This window comes from Vanacampus margaritifer, chromosome 17 (genome assembly GCF_051991255.1).
Source record: "Vanacampus margaritifer isolate UIUO_Vmar chromosome 17, RoL_Vmar_1.0, whole genome shotgun sequence".
Taxonomy (NCBI): domain Eukaryota; kingdom Metazoa; phylum Chordata; class Actinopteri; order Syngnathiformes; family Syngnathidae; genus Vanacampus; species Vanacampus margaritifer.
In genome coordinates, this window is record NC_135448.1 from 9681592 (window position 1) to 9697398 (window position 15807).

At 37.3% G+C, this 15807-nt stretch overlaps 1 protein-coding gene across 3 annotated transcripts; it reads left to right on the forward strand.

Annotated features, from left to right (window-relative positions):
* The first annotated feature begins 512 nt into the window (after positions 1-512).
* Positions 513-15550, forward strand: LOC144037633 (sodium/hydrogen exchanger 3-like). Of its 3 annotated transcripts, none has more exons than XM_077549236.1 (16): positions 513-972; positions 8274-8576; positions 9821-9981; positions 10480-10558; positions 10634-10811; positions 10904-11124; positions 11211-11413; positions 11504-11593; positions 12075-12145; positions 12227-12356; positions 12434-12579; positions 12692-12815; positions 12897-13070; positions 14286-14340; positions 14428-14514; positions 14586-15550. In XM_077549236.1, exons 1-16 carry the CDS (start codon positions 657-659, stop codon positions 14897-14899), a joined length of 2652 nt encoding a protein of 883 aa, XP_077405362.1. In that variant the 5' UTR covers positions 513-656; the 3' UTR covers positions 14900-15550. The 3 variants fall into 3 exon arrangements, with proteins under 3 accessions (XP_077405362.1, XP_077405363.1, XP_077405364.1); XM_077549237.1 differs by lacking the exon at positions 513-972 and adding an exon at positions 3346-3442; XM_077549238.1 differs by lacking the exon at positions 513-972 and adding an exon at positions 7205-7462.
* Positions 15551-15807: the final 257 nt, after the last annotated feature.

Consider the following 15807-nt stretch of genomic DNA (forward strand, 5'->3'; position numbering starts at 1 on the left):
ATCTCTAAGCTGTTAAACACCACTGCTCTCAGAGTAAATCAAAACATATTGCATATAAAATGAGAAGTCAAATGACACACGGGTTTTATGTAGAATAAAAAGTGACCTCATGTTGCACACTGTAGATTTCTCTAACAAACAGAATTTCATTTTCAAATTTTTGGAGCTTTTGTTTTTACAAATTAAAGTGCAACAAATCTAATAAGAGACACACAAAAAAAAAAGTCAACTCAGACATGTAGGCAACTTCAAGGTTCAGTTTAAAATAGCAGTTGAAGTTATATAGTAACTTAAAAAACTATAAAATGAAGTAAACGAGGCATATAAACCATCTATGGCAATAAAGGAGTGATGAGGGCACTGAATCTTCTATTGAACAAAGTGGACGAACAAGCTGAGCCAGGAAGAAAGGAGGAGGAGACAGACAAGCATCAAAGATGGGCAGAGCCTCACCTGTTCAAAAAGAAAGAAAAAAGCTGTATCCTTGACCGACTGCTGAGACGCAAGGGACGGCCAGTGCGCTCATGACAGATAAAGATGTGGACATATGCTTGAGAGCAAAGTGAAAGACAACTGAACGTCAAGGAGGAGACCAACAGAGAAAAGCTGTGCTTCAGTTTGAGACTTGGTTCGAGTCCGAAACAATTAAAAACAGCATGGCAACCGTGCGGCGGATAACACTTTTACTTTGCATGTTATTGACGGTTTCTCAAGGACTGCCAAGCGTGACCCGCTCGGAACACAATGGACATGAGACCGAACCAAGCGGTGATCACGGAACAACAGCAAACCCACACACGGGGACGGACTCGGGTCATGATGTGACGGGAGACGGTCATGATCACGGTGAGGGTGGTGGTCACGGGGGTGGGCCCATCACTACTCTACCGATTGTGTCTTGGAAGTGGAGCCATGTCTCGGTCCCATACTTGGTGACTCTGTGGATTCTGGTCTCCTGGATCTGCAAAATCAGTGAGTCAGTTTAAATGTTGATTGAATGAGAAAATAATGAGGGGAACACACTGATGGGAACATTTTGAAAGCAGAAAGAGATACTGTACAGGAGTTGTATTATCTACCATTATTGTACATAAGCAAACTTTTCAGGTATTCTGTACTTTACTTGAGCCCTTTTTTTTCTTTTTCTACTTCATTACGTTTGCACTCTGCAGATGATAATCAACTAGAGGTGCAACTAATTGATTATCAAATTAATCGATGATTATTTTCAATAATCGGTTAATCATTTAAAAATGTGCAAATGCTTCTCAACACTAAATATTCTCCAATTTCAAAATAAAACATTTGCTTTTACTTTGGAAAACAAATTTTTTGCCAGTTTTCTGACATGTCACAGACATGATAATTATTTACAAATATGTATGCTTCTTAAAGCTGTAAAAATTAATCGATTAATCGATAAGTAATCGATTTTCAAATTAATCGACAACTATTTTAATAATCGAGTAATTGTTTGAGACATTTTTAACTTAAAAATGTGCAAATATCAACAGTAATTCTGTAGTCAACATCTTCTTTTTCTTACTTTGAAAAACAATGATCGAACCAGTAACATGGTAAAGCATCAATCCACATCCATTTATTTTTTTTAAATCACTATACGTATATGACGTATGAAATAAACACCAATCATTGGTTAATAAAGAGTCATCATAGGGGGAAAATGCTTTTGTAATACACTTTAATGCAAAAATAAAATATTCTGATTAGTCGATTAATCGATTGAATAATCGATAGATTAATTGATTCTAAAAAATATTGGATAGTGACAGCACTAATGTTTGTACATCAATTGGAAATAATGTCCTGTTTTGGAATAAAGAAATTGTTTAACCAACAAAAATAACTGTAGCTAAAAACTAAAAGACAACAAAATTAAAACAGTTAAAAGCTAAAACAAAACAGAATAAAAGGCTACAACAAAGCTAAAAGACAATTTGATAAAAGGAACTGGGAACTAAGAAATTAAATTAACTTGGTTAAAAAGATCATTTAAATGCCAAACTAACACTCTGAAGATTAAAGTGAATACAATTTTAGAAACAAACAAAACATTCATACACTTTCTGGTTTGTGTCAAGTTCTGATTTGTGAACGTTGACAGATTTGTTCGCTGTTCAGTGCAGGGGTTGATCTAGTCTAGTCGGATACTGGGCCGAGGCCACCCCAAAATGTTGAAAATCCTTATCTTCTACACAAAGTTATTTAGCAGTTACAACAATACATCATTTCTATTGATTGTTTTCATTTACTGCCATGAATTCATTTAAAAAAAAGATGATTAAAAATTAGGGGCAAGAGGCGATGAACATTTTTAATCGTAATTAATCGCATGACTTCACTAGTTAACTCGCGATTAATCACAAATTTTACATCTGTTCTAAATGTACAATAAAAAAATTCTAGGTTTTCATACTATTGTTAACAAAAATGTACTAATAGAAATAGTTAAATTAATTATTGACGTTTATACCCGTCAATGGCAGTCAATGAGTTAATAAATTGCATCTTTCCATTTATCTGCATCAAGCCTTCAAATGAAAACATTTGCTTAAGGGGAATGTTTGTTTAGAGAGGAATGTTGCGTCCTGCGAGTCTAAAGTCAAGGTAAAAGAATGCTAAAAGGAAATGCAATCAACATGAAAGAAACATGATCATTAGTGACCATATTTGATGATTGGCGCAGACTCAAATAAGGATCTGGGTGTGTACTGTGGACCGGGGAGATTTTGGGGAATTTGTTTGTTTGGTGTTCCTTCATGATCTATGGTCCAAGAACCTGTGAAAGGCTGCTTGAACCTTGGGATCAGAGTCATTCTTTTTCCTGTATACACAACAAGGACAGCATTGTGGACACTGTAAATGGTCGCATGTGTTTGTGTATGCTTCATGATCCATAAATAAGGGAATGTGATCTTCCTTGTCGAATATGATGAAGGATTTGCGGCGGGTCAATTAAGGCAATGTTATTCTGTTTGTCGAAAGATAAAATGGGTCGGCGTGGAATTGTAACAAAATGCAACATACTGAGTTGTTTTGGGTGTAGATAGTATCGTTGGCGGTACATCGGAGCAAGGTGACGATAAATCGGGTGCATGTTTTATTACAGATTAATACGCACTGTGGATCTTGATTTGGCTGTTTTATCTTGAAAGAATTTGAAACTAGCATATATGATCAAGTATGACCAATGTACTGTAAAAACAAACATTACGCACACACCCTCACTGTTGACTTTATCTCATTGGGTTGAAATCCGGACAATGACACCAATTTTTTCCCAGATCTTGTTTCCTGCTTGAGGATTTTACAATGCTTGCTTTCTTTGGATCTTCACATTGCACTCGAGTCATGTTAGGTTGTGATGACGCGACAACGGCTGACACAAATTCACGTAGAAGAAGAGTGATGCTGTTTTCCGGTTAGTATGTGATAAGGCGATGTGTTATCTTTGTCATAGATTATTTTTGTTTTGAGTAGACATCAAGCCTCTTGAATTATGTTCTACTAACCCATTAGCCCATTGATTACTTTTCTTCTATTGCAGATATTGCCAAAACTCCAAATGATTATTTTGTTGAGTTTATTTCTGTTTTCTAGGCTTAAATTATTTCGCTATATCAGCAATTACATTTACAACCCACTTCTACTGCACAGCGTATCATTAACTCATTGACTGCCATTGACGGCTAAAAACGTCAAAAATTCATTTGAACTATTTCTATTTCACTTTTGTTAACAAGAGTATGAAAACCTAGACTTTTTTATTGTACATTTAGAACAGATATCAAATTTGTGATTAATCGTGAGTTAACTAGTGAAATTCACGCAATTAAATACGATTTAAAAAAAATTATCGCCTGTCGCCCCTAATTTTTAATAATCTTTTCTTTTTTTTGTTAAATCATTGACTGCCATTGACGGCTATAAACGTCAAAAAAAAAAATCCTTCTCAGAAGAAGATCAAAAATTCATTTTGACTATTTCTATTAGTTTAACACCCCCCCCCCCCTATTTTGTTAACAAGAGTAAAAAAAAAAAACTAGAATTGTTTTTATTGTAAATTTAGAACAGATATAAAATTTGTGATTAATCATGAGTTAACTAGTAAAGTCATGCGATTAATTATGATTAAAATTTTAATCGCCTGTTGCCCCTAATTTTTAATAATCTTTTTTTTTTTAATGAATTTATGGCTGTGAATGAGTTACTGGCAACTTAAATTGCAATTCCTAGCACACTTCACCTACACAATCAAACACTTTTACTTTTAGTGTGCCCAAGCCCTTTTTATACCGTCTACCATACACAGCTGCGGCCATTTTAAAATCTGACCTAGCTAAAGGCCAGCCATTTACAGGAAGATATACGACCTCATTATTCGCCACCAAAATTGACATGCACATCTCTAACTTAGGCCCACATCAATCTCTTAAAATAGCAATATGATTGGCTCAATAGTTTGGATTTTATGGACATTAAAGCAACACTAAGGAACTTTCAGTTTATGTTGATTATGGTGGCACCATATGGACAAAAGAGATCATGTTATGCATGAAGGAAGACTACATTTCCCATAAGGACAAGCGCATTGCATGGTTTTTGAGCTCATGCCAGTCAAATTGACTTCCGTCTTTGTAAGGAATTGGTAAAGGAGGAAGTGACGTATGCCATAAAGCAGTCAGCACATTCGTAGTTTTTTTTGGGTGTGGCAGTGTTCCTACCATCCTCCTCAAAGTTGTTTAGTGCCAGTAAAAATGATACAGACTCCCTCGGGCCACGGCAAAGGTACCATTCAAGATGTTTTATCAGGAGAGTTACGGAAATATTTTATTAAGGTTGAAAAGTTCCTTCGTTTAAGCGTTTATCATCTGCGGTCAAAATTTCTGTGATTAATATACAGTACGTTAATAGTTGATTAATGTGATATTTTTTGTGTGATTAATCAATGAGTTAATGCTTTAATAATAATAATAATATTTAGAAAAAAATGTAAAAAAAATCCTAATTATTTGATGTTAATTTTTTTTTTAATAATGCCTAGCAACGAGTTACTTTTGTTATGAAGTAATTAAATTACTAACTATAACTAATTACTTTCATAAAGTTACGTCCTCAACACTGCTCATTAGTTGATAAGGTTGATGCTTGAGAAAACAGCATACAGTTCATTGGTCAAGCGTAACTAATGTTGCAATTTAAAAACGATAAGCACTTTTTAATAATTATGATGCCGTGCAATTCTACATTACAGCCACAACAATAGGTACACCTCTCTCACATTTGCAGGTCCAATGCAATTTTACCTCAATAATAGAATGTGTTAGTTAACATGAATCTATATTATGTCATATGGCATAAGGGTCGTAACTGGAGTTGCACACCTGCGTGAGAGCTCATGTGTCAAACTATCAAACCTTTCTAACAAGGCTTTTGTGCCTTGTCCTGCTCAAACAGGACGGAACAGTTGGCCAAATAAAAACCCCAGTCACGACTTGATAGAACCGGTGCTTTGGGAATGAATACACTATGAACCCATATAATTTGTTAAGAAAAATGCAAAAGGCAGATTATGCAGTGTTGGCTGATATGCATTACGTAAAATCTGTACATGGACAGAGACTGCCAAGCTTCTTTTCCAATAAAGTATGTAGTAAAAGAACAATGCAGCGGCATTTGTGTGTGTGTCTGTTTTACTTTCAGCCCATAAACCTCTTCAAAGTTTTTTTTTTTTAAACCGCCGAACAGGTCACAGAGGTCACAGTTTCATTTGGCTCATGTTCAGATTACGTGTACTTACTGTACTAAATGAATGCTATTAAAGGCAACTCAAAATATTTATTTGCAATATCATGTTGTATGCAGTCCCACGTGATGATCTGATTTATCTTGCATTTGAGGATTTTTGTCCATGTTAGGGGGGGCGGCCATTTTGCCACTTGCCGTTGATTGAAAATTACATCGCAGGTGACGACCGATCACGGCTCACCTTTTTTTCTGAGTTTGGTCATGTGACCTTAGCAAGGTTTTCTAAGTTTGGTTATGTGACCTTCGCAAGGTGAGCCGTGATTGGTCATTACCTGAGTCCTTGAGCAACTGTCATGTCATTATCAGTCGACAGCAAGTGACAAAATGGCCGCCCCCGGAGATGGATACAAATGGGGGGATTTTACAGCTTTATTTATATTCCAGAAATGCAATATTAATCAGAATGCCATGTTTAGACTAGTCTAGACTAGACTAGTTTAGACTCCTTTTAATGGTATGTGAAATAATTATAAAATTAAATACATTAAAGTGGACAACAACAACATTTAAAGCATGAAATAGAAACAAATATGTTAGCGGGGCCGACCCAACGGGTTTTTTTTTGTATGTAAGCCCTTGGAAGAAAAACATTTGGACACCCTTGGCTAAATGGCAAAGCTAACCTGTTATTTTTCAGCTGAACTTGTCAACAAAGTGTAATTCTATTAACTTTTTAAACAAAACAAAACAAAACAACCTGGCTACCCAGTTCAGATTAGTTGCAGGCACAATATAAACTCAAATATTGCAATTTCCCGCCTATTCTTTTTGGATCTTAAGTTTTTCTTCTAATTAGCACTTTTTTTTTGCCACATTAAATCAAGGGAAAGCTTTAACTAAAGATTATGCAACAGCGGTGTCAATAATTACTCTGCCCAAAGCTGCAAGGTGAAGCAGTAGAAATGTAGCCAAACACGTCCAGAGCCGGTAACACTTTACTTATCACTTAATCCTCCACTATGAGAGGGGCATGGTAAACGTTGACCCATGTGTAAATGTGATATATGAGAATGGAAATGGGTGGTGGTGGGGTTGGACACCTTTTCTGGACATCCGTTACACTCCATTTGATTCAACTCTCAACCTTGATCTTAGAGGAGATGCTGAACATATAAAAAGGCCAAGTCTTAGTGTTCTGCCCAGTTTGTTGCCTGACAGGAAGAAGAGGGGATCAAAAGCCACATAGAGATAGAAGAATGACAACTCGGAGCCGGTAGGAGACAGCGTCATGACAATTTAAAGAAAACAAAAGAGTAAGAAGCAGAAGAACTACATCTGATCAAGAAAAAAGGGAAAACAAGTGTGACAGACTGTCAAACTCATCATCTTCAGCACAGGACTTTTTTTTTTTCTTTAGAGAGACTTTCCTTTTCTCACTTTTGATATTTTCCTGTCCAAATGGAACCACGTGGACGTGTGCACATTTGGCTCCTAGGGTTAATACTGTTGATTTGTTTCATCCCCGGAGTCACGGTGGAGAATGGGGACCATCACATTTCCGGATCCAACGCAAGCGATCATGGGCACGCTTCCAGCATCACCGGGATTCCCATCGTGTCTTTTAAGTGGCATCATGTGGAGACCCCTTATCTGATTGCGTTATGGGTCGTGGTTGCTTTTTTGTCAAAACTGGGTATGTAAGCAAGCAACATTTCAATCAGTAATCTTTTTTTTTTTTTTTCCTTTTTTCTGGTATCAGAAATCTTGACTGGACAGAAAAGAACAGGGGAAGATCCTTTATTTTTTTTCATGTAAATGAACGTTCTTTAGTCAAAAAAACAAAAACAATAAAAGGCTGTTTTCATCTCACTTAATGTTATTTTTTATTTATTTTTTGTCAAACTATCCTTGCTGAATCCAACAATTTCATTTTAATTGAAAAAATAATAAATAAAATCTCAAGTATGTTAGGATCGGCAAGTTAGCAAGGCAGTTGCTAGCATTGGCAATTAGAAACTGTTAAATTAATTGGAAAAAAAAAAAGTTAGCTCTTGCATTACCTTCAACAACTCCCAATGAATGCAACCCCACAACACAAATCATCCCCACTGACATAAATCAACATTGTGAAATGTGTCTTTTTTATTGGTTCACTGGGCTTGATTATTAAGCCATAAAGTCAAGCGACCTTAACCAAATGTCTGTTTAGTTATGCAAAGATATTTCGGGGCATTCATATACACAGCCACGATGGTTAATGATATGCCAAGGACAAAATGTTCAACAGTTGATCATTTGCAAATTTTGCAACCACATTCGAGTTTTAAGTTTACGCTGGGTCAAAATTTTTGTCTGGCAGCAAAAGACAATGCTCTAAAATAAAAAAGTGGATTTGAGATGAGATTTCAATTTTCCAACTTTTACCATCTCGCTCACATAATTTGTCAAGAATTATTTCCTTTTAACTTCCTTTCTAATTCTCATATTTATTTATGTTTCAACAGTAATTGAGTCCAACCATCACGTGACAAACATAATCCCAGAGAGCGCCCTGCTCATTTGCTTCGGCTTCATCCTCGGCGGCATGATCTGGGGTGCGGATAAGGTGCAGACCTTCAAGTTGACCCCGACCGTCTTCTTCTTCTACCTGCTGCCTCAAATCATCCTGGATGCGGGCTACTTCATGCCAAACAAGCTGTTCTTCAGCAACATGGGGACCATCTTGGTCTACGCCATTATTGGGACCTGCTGGAACGCCGCTAGCGTGGGGCTCTCGCTGTGGGGCTGTCACAAAGGAGGAGCCATGGGTAAGAAGGGAATCTGAATTGAATTTAGTGGCTAAGTATGTTCAAGTTGTGGAGTTAGGAACTACACTCTTAGAATTTTCTTGGTGAAAAGTAACCCAAATTGGTTGAAATGCCTAACCCAACGTTGGATTTAAAAGGTACTCAGCCAATGTTGGGTTCTTGGGTGCAATGGGTTGAGGATTTGATCTGTTGTTCCAACAAGGGTTATAAATTACCCATACTTATGCATTAAAGCTGCCAAGAATTTGGTAGCCAGGTTATCAGTATAGCTGTGGTTAAAAATAACACACATTTTATTTCCAACTTTCCGTTCTGGCAGTTTTTACACCAGGTCCCACGCAACCCACCCAAAGATCCAAAATCCCAGCCCACTCAAATCCAATCTTCAACCCAGCATACTGAAAGGTTAAAAATAAATAACCCAGCATTGGGTAAAATAAACCTAATCTGCTCAAAACAAACAACTGTTTGCAGGTTGTTTTGTGGTTTATTCGTTTGACTCACCTTTTTGGGTTAATTAAATAACCCAGTTGAATTTGGTCAAAAATGAATTGACACAACTTTTTGAGTTATTTAATCCAAAACGTTGGTTCATATTAAATAACTGAAATGAACTGGGTCTTTTTTAAAAAAAAAAAAATTTAAGCTATTTAACCCATTAAATTGGGTGAAATTAAATTAATAGGCCACAAAGCAATCCAATTTTTGCATTGTTTTGTGGGTTATTCATTTGACCCAACTTAATGGGTTAATTGAATAACCCAAAAAGTTGAATTGGTCCCTTTTTGACCCAATTTCTGTTATTTGTGTTCCAACTGTTTTAAGCGTGAAATGAATTATAGTCTCCCCCATTATTTGCAGGGGATAAGGACTGGGCTAAACCCACAAATAGGATACAAATATTGATGCCCATTGAAATGCATTGCGGAGGAAATTTTTTTAATTAAAACCCAAAAATTAATTCTGCCTAACCGCGAGTGTCTTCAGTTAACCTAACATGTTTTTGGAATGTGGACGGAAGACGTAGTATCAACACAACACAACACACAGGTAGTTAGAAAGTTCACAATGTATATTACATATACAAAACATAATTTACATATACTGTATACGCAGATCAAAGTTCCAGCTTTAGTCTAATGAATAACTCAAAACTGAGCGTAAGCACTGATTAAAGTCCAACTGAAATTAAAACCACTGTTTTGTAACAGCAAAGTTACAATCGGTCTTCTGACCTTTCGCAGGTGACCTTGACATCGGCCTGCTGCAGTATCTTCTATTCGGCAGCCTGATTGCTGCTGTGGACCCGGTAGCTGTCCTCGCTGTGTTTGAACAGGTCCATGTCAATGAGGTCCTCTTCATCCTGGTGTTTGGAGAGTCACTCCTCAACGATGGCGTGACAGTGGTTCGTATGCGCCATTCTAGCATGATCGCTGTTAAATGTTTCTGAACAAGACAATATTACTAATTGTGGAGGAAAAATTTATTTCCGTCGACTTCTATATGCGCATGAATCCATGAAATCGTAGCGTTTTGGCCTGCGAGCACACATGAGATCATGAACTCAATGAACCATTCCAATGTGGATCACGTTTGTGTCGCAGCAGAATTTGCCCTCAATAAAATCATAAAGGAACTCATTTCAGACACCATCTCCTCTCATAATTCTGAATCGTTAATCCTAACGTGTTTGTATCATTGAACTGTGCGCTTAAGGATTTTGTACACCCATCAAGTGTAATTCTACTATTAGCCTACTCCTGAAAAATGTGGTGTGCCACAAGGCTCTATGCTTATTCCCTTGTGCTTGCTTGGCCAGATAATTCATCCTGTAGTCTCGTATCTTTATCTCATGATTTCCCTCAACAAACAAAAAAATAATCATTCTCCCTCTCTACTTTAGGTGCTCTTCAATGTATTTGATTCCTTTGTCTCCCTGGGAGGATCCCAAATTGATGCGGTGGAGATAATCAAAGGAATAAGTAAGGAGTCCTCATAAAATGGCATGCGAGAATAACGGTCGATATTTGAAACAAATATTCTGCCATTGTTTCCAGTTTCCTTCTTTGTGGTGGCATTCGGCGGCTCCCTACTTGGGATGGTGTTCGGTTTGCTGCTCTCTCTTCTGACCAGATGCACCAAAAATGTTCAGATCATAGAGGCGGGCTTCATCTTTGTGTTGGGGTACCTCTCCTACCTCACTGCTGAGATGCTCTCCCTTTCTGCCATTCTTGCGTAAGTGCTCTTCAGAGGACGTTCTCAGATTTTGGGAAGTTCCGAATCCAATCCAGGTTTTAAGTCAATCCGTTGTCCTTTTCTCTCTGTAGAATTGTCTTCTGTGGCGTCAGCTGCCAAAAGTACATAAACGCAAACATGGATGAGAGGTCCGTCACCACGGTCAAATACGTCATGAAGGTGATCGCCAATGGGTCGGAAACCATCATTTTCGTTTTCCTCGGGATTTCTGCCGTTGATAAGACGTTGTGGGTGTGGAACACGGGCTTTGTCCTCCTCACGCTCCTCTTCATCTTCGTGTATCGCTTCATCGGTAAGATTTTTGTCAGGTGTTTTTTTTTTTTAAAGTGAAATTGATCAATGTCATTGTGATAGCTCAAGAGTCCCTATTTCCAACAGGTGTTTTTTTCCTAACCTGGATCATGAACAAATTCCGGCTGGTGCGGTTGGAAGTCATCGATCAAATTATTATGAGCTACGGTGGCCTGCGAGGGGCGGTCGCCTACGGCCTGGCAGTCATGCTGGATGGGAACAAGATTAAGGAGAAGAATTTAATGGTCTCCACGACTCTGATTGTTGTTTATTTCACTGTCATCCTACAGGTAATAATTACCTGTTTTATGTCTCTAAAAAGACTTTTGCTAAAGTTACTGATTTCATTTTAACTCTCATTTTATATCTTTGGGTTGCAGGGAGTAACTATGAAACCTCTTGTCACTTGGCTCAAAGTAAAGAGAGCTGCAGTGTGTGACGTCTCCCTTATTGAAAAAGTGCAGAACAAGGTGAATTTAAAAAGAAAATCTGTTAACACCTCAGTTGACAAGAATATGTTACATGTGACCTCACTAGTCTAAACGTGACATTCTGATTAATATTACATTTGTGGAATATGAGTTATGAAGCAAAATCTCGGGGGGCGGCCATTTTGATACTTGCTGTCGACTGAAGATGACATCACAGTAGCTCAGGTCTCAGGTAACAACCAATCACAGCTCAGCTTCAGAAAAGAGGTCAGCTGTGATTGGTTTGTTGACTGAGCCGTGAGCAACTGTGATGTCATTTTCACTCGACAGTAAGAGGCAAAATGGGCACCTTCTGATATTGATATTGATAAAAATTGCAGGATTTTGACTCATATTTCACTAACGCAATATTAACCAAAATACCGTATTTAGAGTAGTGGGATTGCATAGAACATATTATTGTAAAAAAAAAAAATTGGGGGGAGTTGACTTTTTAAAAAAAAAAAAAATCTGTTTTCAGGTCTTCGATCACATGCTCGTAGCCATCGAAGATATATCTGGGCAAATTGGACACAACTACATGAGAGACAAGTATGACAACGCTTTCATTAGGATTTGACATTTTAATGACTTGAAAGAAGCTACAAATGAATGTTTTTGCTTTCTGTGAAGATGGAGTCATTTTGAGGAGAAATGGATGTCAGGAATTTTCATGAAGCCATCCGCAAGGAAGAATCGTGACTATGTCTTCAAAGTTTTCCATCAGCTGAACCTAAAGGATGCTATGAGTTATGTGGCTGAGGTAGGTAGCGTCTAATTGTTGTTGTTGTATATTCACCACATGAAACATTCAAAAGAATGATTATGATGTTTGTGCAGGGTGAACGCAGGGGTTCTCTGGAATTCATCCGCAACGAATCGGCGTTTGTTGACTTCAAGAAGAATTATGGTGACAAATTTTCAGATGTGATGCCAGACATCATGGCTGACATGGCAGAAGATCGTGGTACAATGTCCTCCATGGGGTGAGCGGAACTTTCTAATAGACTGGGAATGTCAAATCTCCAACTATAGCAATCAATCAAAACCAAACGTGGAACGTAATAGGACATAAATAATATGGCTTTACCTTTTTAGACGAGACCCTGTGCCATCAGTGAGCTTGGAAATGCATGAGCAGACCATAAAAGGTGTGAGAGAAGCAGAGGACATCAACAGTCACCATCTGCTGCAGCAACACTTGTACAAAGGCAGGAAACAGGTAGCATGTTATACAGATCGAGCTTTCAAATGGAGAATGAACTTCGGGCTGAGTGACTAACATCCATTCTCAAAATTCTAGCACCGGCACAGGTACAGCCGTAGTCATTTTGAGGTCAACAAAGATGAAAATGAAGTGCAGGAGATCTTCCAGAGGACCATGAGAAGTCGTTTGGAGTCGTTCAAGTCAGCCAAGATGGGTGTTGCCCCGCCAAAGACAATAAGCAAGCACCAAAAGAAAGACCAGCAACAAAAGGTCAAACACTCATTCAGTTCTGGGTAGATCTTTACTATTGGCTATATAGGCTACCAGGCGTCTGCAACCTGCGGCTCTGGAGCCACTCTTTAGTACCTCTCCTGTGGATCTCTAAAAAATGTACATAAATTATTTTTTACATATTTATTTGTAAAAAAAAAATTGATAAAATATTCTTTAAATGAATTAATAATTTAGATTCAAAAAAATTATAATTTTTTTTTTAATGTCAGTCGTAGATGGTAGATGAGAAGTTTTAAAAAAAATACCTAAAAATGTCTAAAAAGGGACGATAAAATGTCCAAGAAAGAGGAAAAGAACTTTGCTATATAATGTACACAAAAAAAGTCAGAAAATAATTTTTTTGAAAGGCAGAAAAATTTTTTTTTTAAAAACTTTATAAAATGTCCAAAACAAAAGAAAAAATCCCGAAAATGTACATATAAAGTACACAAAATTGCCCCCAAAAGTCATTACATTGTTTAAAAAAAAAGGCAGAAAAGAAAACATTTTAAAAAGTAACTATAAAATGTTCAAAAACAAAAGAAGAAATCCCATAAATTAACATATAATGTACACAAATTGCCAAAAGGTCAGAAAATGTATTTGTTTAAAAAAAAAAAAAGACAGAAAAGAAAGCGTTTAAAAACTAAATATAAAAAGTCCACAAAGAAAATAAATCCCTAATTTTACCATCAAATTGCCCAAAAAAAGTCTGAATATTGATAGCAAAAGGCAGGAAATATGACAAAAAATAACTATAAAATTTACAAAAAAAGAAAGAAGAGAGGCAGAACATTACCATATGTCCATAAAATTGCCAAAAAATGTCAGATATTTGACAGAAAGGCAGAAAGATCTCTAACAAAAAAAAAAAAGCATCAAAAACTGAGTCTGAAAATAAATATATAAATAATAATCCAAACAGAAGATAAAAGATAAATGAATCTCAAAGTATTGGATACTGCATATTTTCAGTTATGTTGCAGATCTAATTAACTTTTGGGCCCTCAATACATCAAACTAACACTAACACGCTGTTTTGTTCATCACAATGCTCAAAGGTTTTGTGGCTAATGGCAGATTTTTCAAATGGCACATTTGACCTCTGAACTCGAGTAACAGACTGCTGGGAATAAATAAAGACAATTTAGACCAGCAGCAGTCCTTGCTAACCTGGCTCAAAGCGGACTGTATATTTTTCCTATATTGCAGATGTCATCCAAAAAATCAACAGATAAAAGTAAAAGCTACCATTCTGGTGATGAAGGTATGTATCACTGCTCTACACAACAAAAACTATACAGCTAACATCATACGTATTTCCCCGTGACATTTACAACAACTGTTGTTCTAGATTTTGAGTTCTCCGAAGGAGACAGCGCGTCTGGCTACGAAGCATCAGGAGACTCACTCCCCATGAGGCTCACCTACAGAGTGGGAGGTAAAATGAATCCATCAACTTGTTTATTCATTTCCAGATTTGTAATCATAAAACATTTTCTCATTCTCCAGCTGGAATCGAGAATCCGGCCTTCATGCCCGAGCTGGACTCTATGGCGCCCATGCAGATCCCACCGTGGTTAGCGGAGGCCGAGCTCGATAGCAGCATGGTGGCCCCCTCGCAGAGGGCCCAAGTGAGGCTGCCGTGGACGCCCAGCAACCTGCGACGTCTCGCCCCGCTACGTATCAGTACTCGTTCCACAGACTCCTTTATGGAAGCGGACGCACCTGCCGCACAAGAGAGGGATGAAGACGACTTTCATATCCCATTAACACCTCCGCCGCCGCCGCCGCCGCCTTCCGACAGACACGAAGATCACATGTAGCCGCCCGTTTCATCTCCTTTAACTTGGCTGCCAAAGACACAGAACGTTACCTCAGACTTTGCACTGTCTCCTCTAGAAATATTTTCAAGGAAACGTGTTTTTTTTTTTTTTGGTTGCTGTGAGACTGGTTAAACACAACCCCTGTAATAACCTTTGTACTCTTAACACTTTGACCCTTGTAGTTCCATCTTCGCCATTTCCTAAACACGCTTGGGAGATGCATGCATGCACACTGGGAGGTTATTCACCTACCATGTTGAACTTTATGGTATACATATTAGGTACATATTGCACAAAGGGCAACTTAACCAAATTGTAGACATTTTTCAAAGTATGTAATATGTACAGCTTTTTATGTGATGTGAAGGTTACAGTGTAGCATTAAATAGATCTTTATCTCAATTGTCTTTCAACGCACCAGCCCTTGAGATAAAAGATGATTAGCTAAACAAACTAGCTGCCTTAATGATGAAGACATGTATTTATTTACAAATTGAAGTTTTTTTTATCCATACAGAAAAATAATCTAAAATATCTTAATTATAGTTAGTAGGTGTTATTTAGTTTCTATTACAAATTATTTGACCAATTAAAATATTGGACTGTTTTAAGATGGATGTAGATTTTTTAAATTAAAAAGAGAAAAAGAAATTTGGAGTTGATTTTTTTCCCCCTCGTCACACATCCATTTCCTCGACAACTTGATGATGAAGTAAGTAAGGTTAAATTTTGACAAACAGCAAACTACTGTTACTGTGAAGGTAAGGGGGTAAGCTATATGTTTCAGGCTATCAAAGTGAAAGACATTTGTACCGTGAAAAGTACAATCAAAACTATAAATATTGTATTTTCATCTATCTATTCCAGCTACAAATATTATTCCACTAGGTGGCAGAAGGCGTACCCAC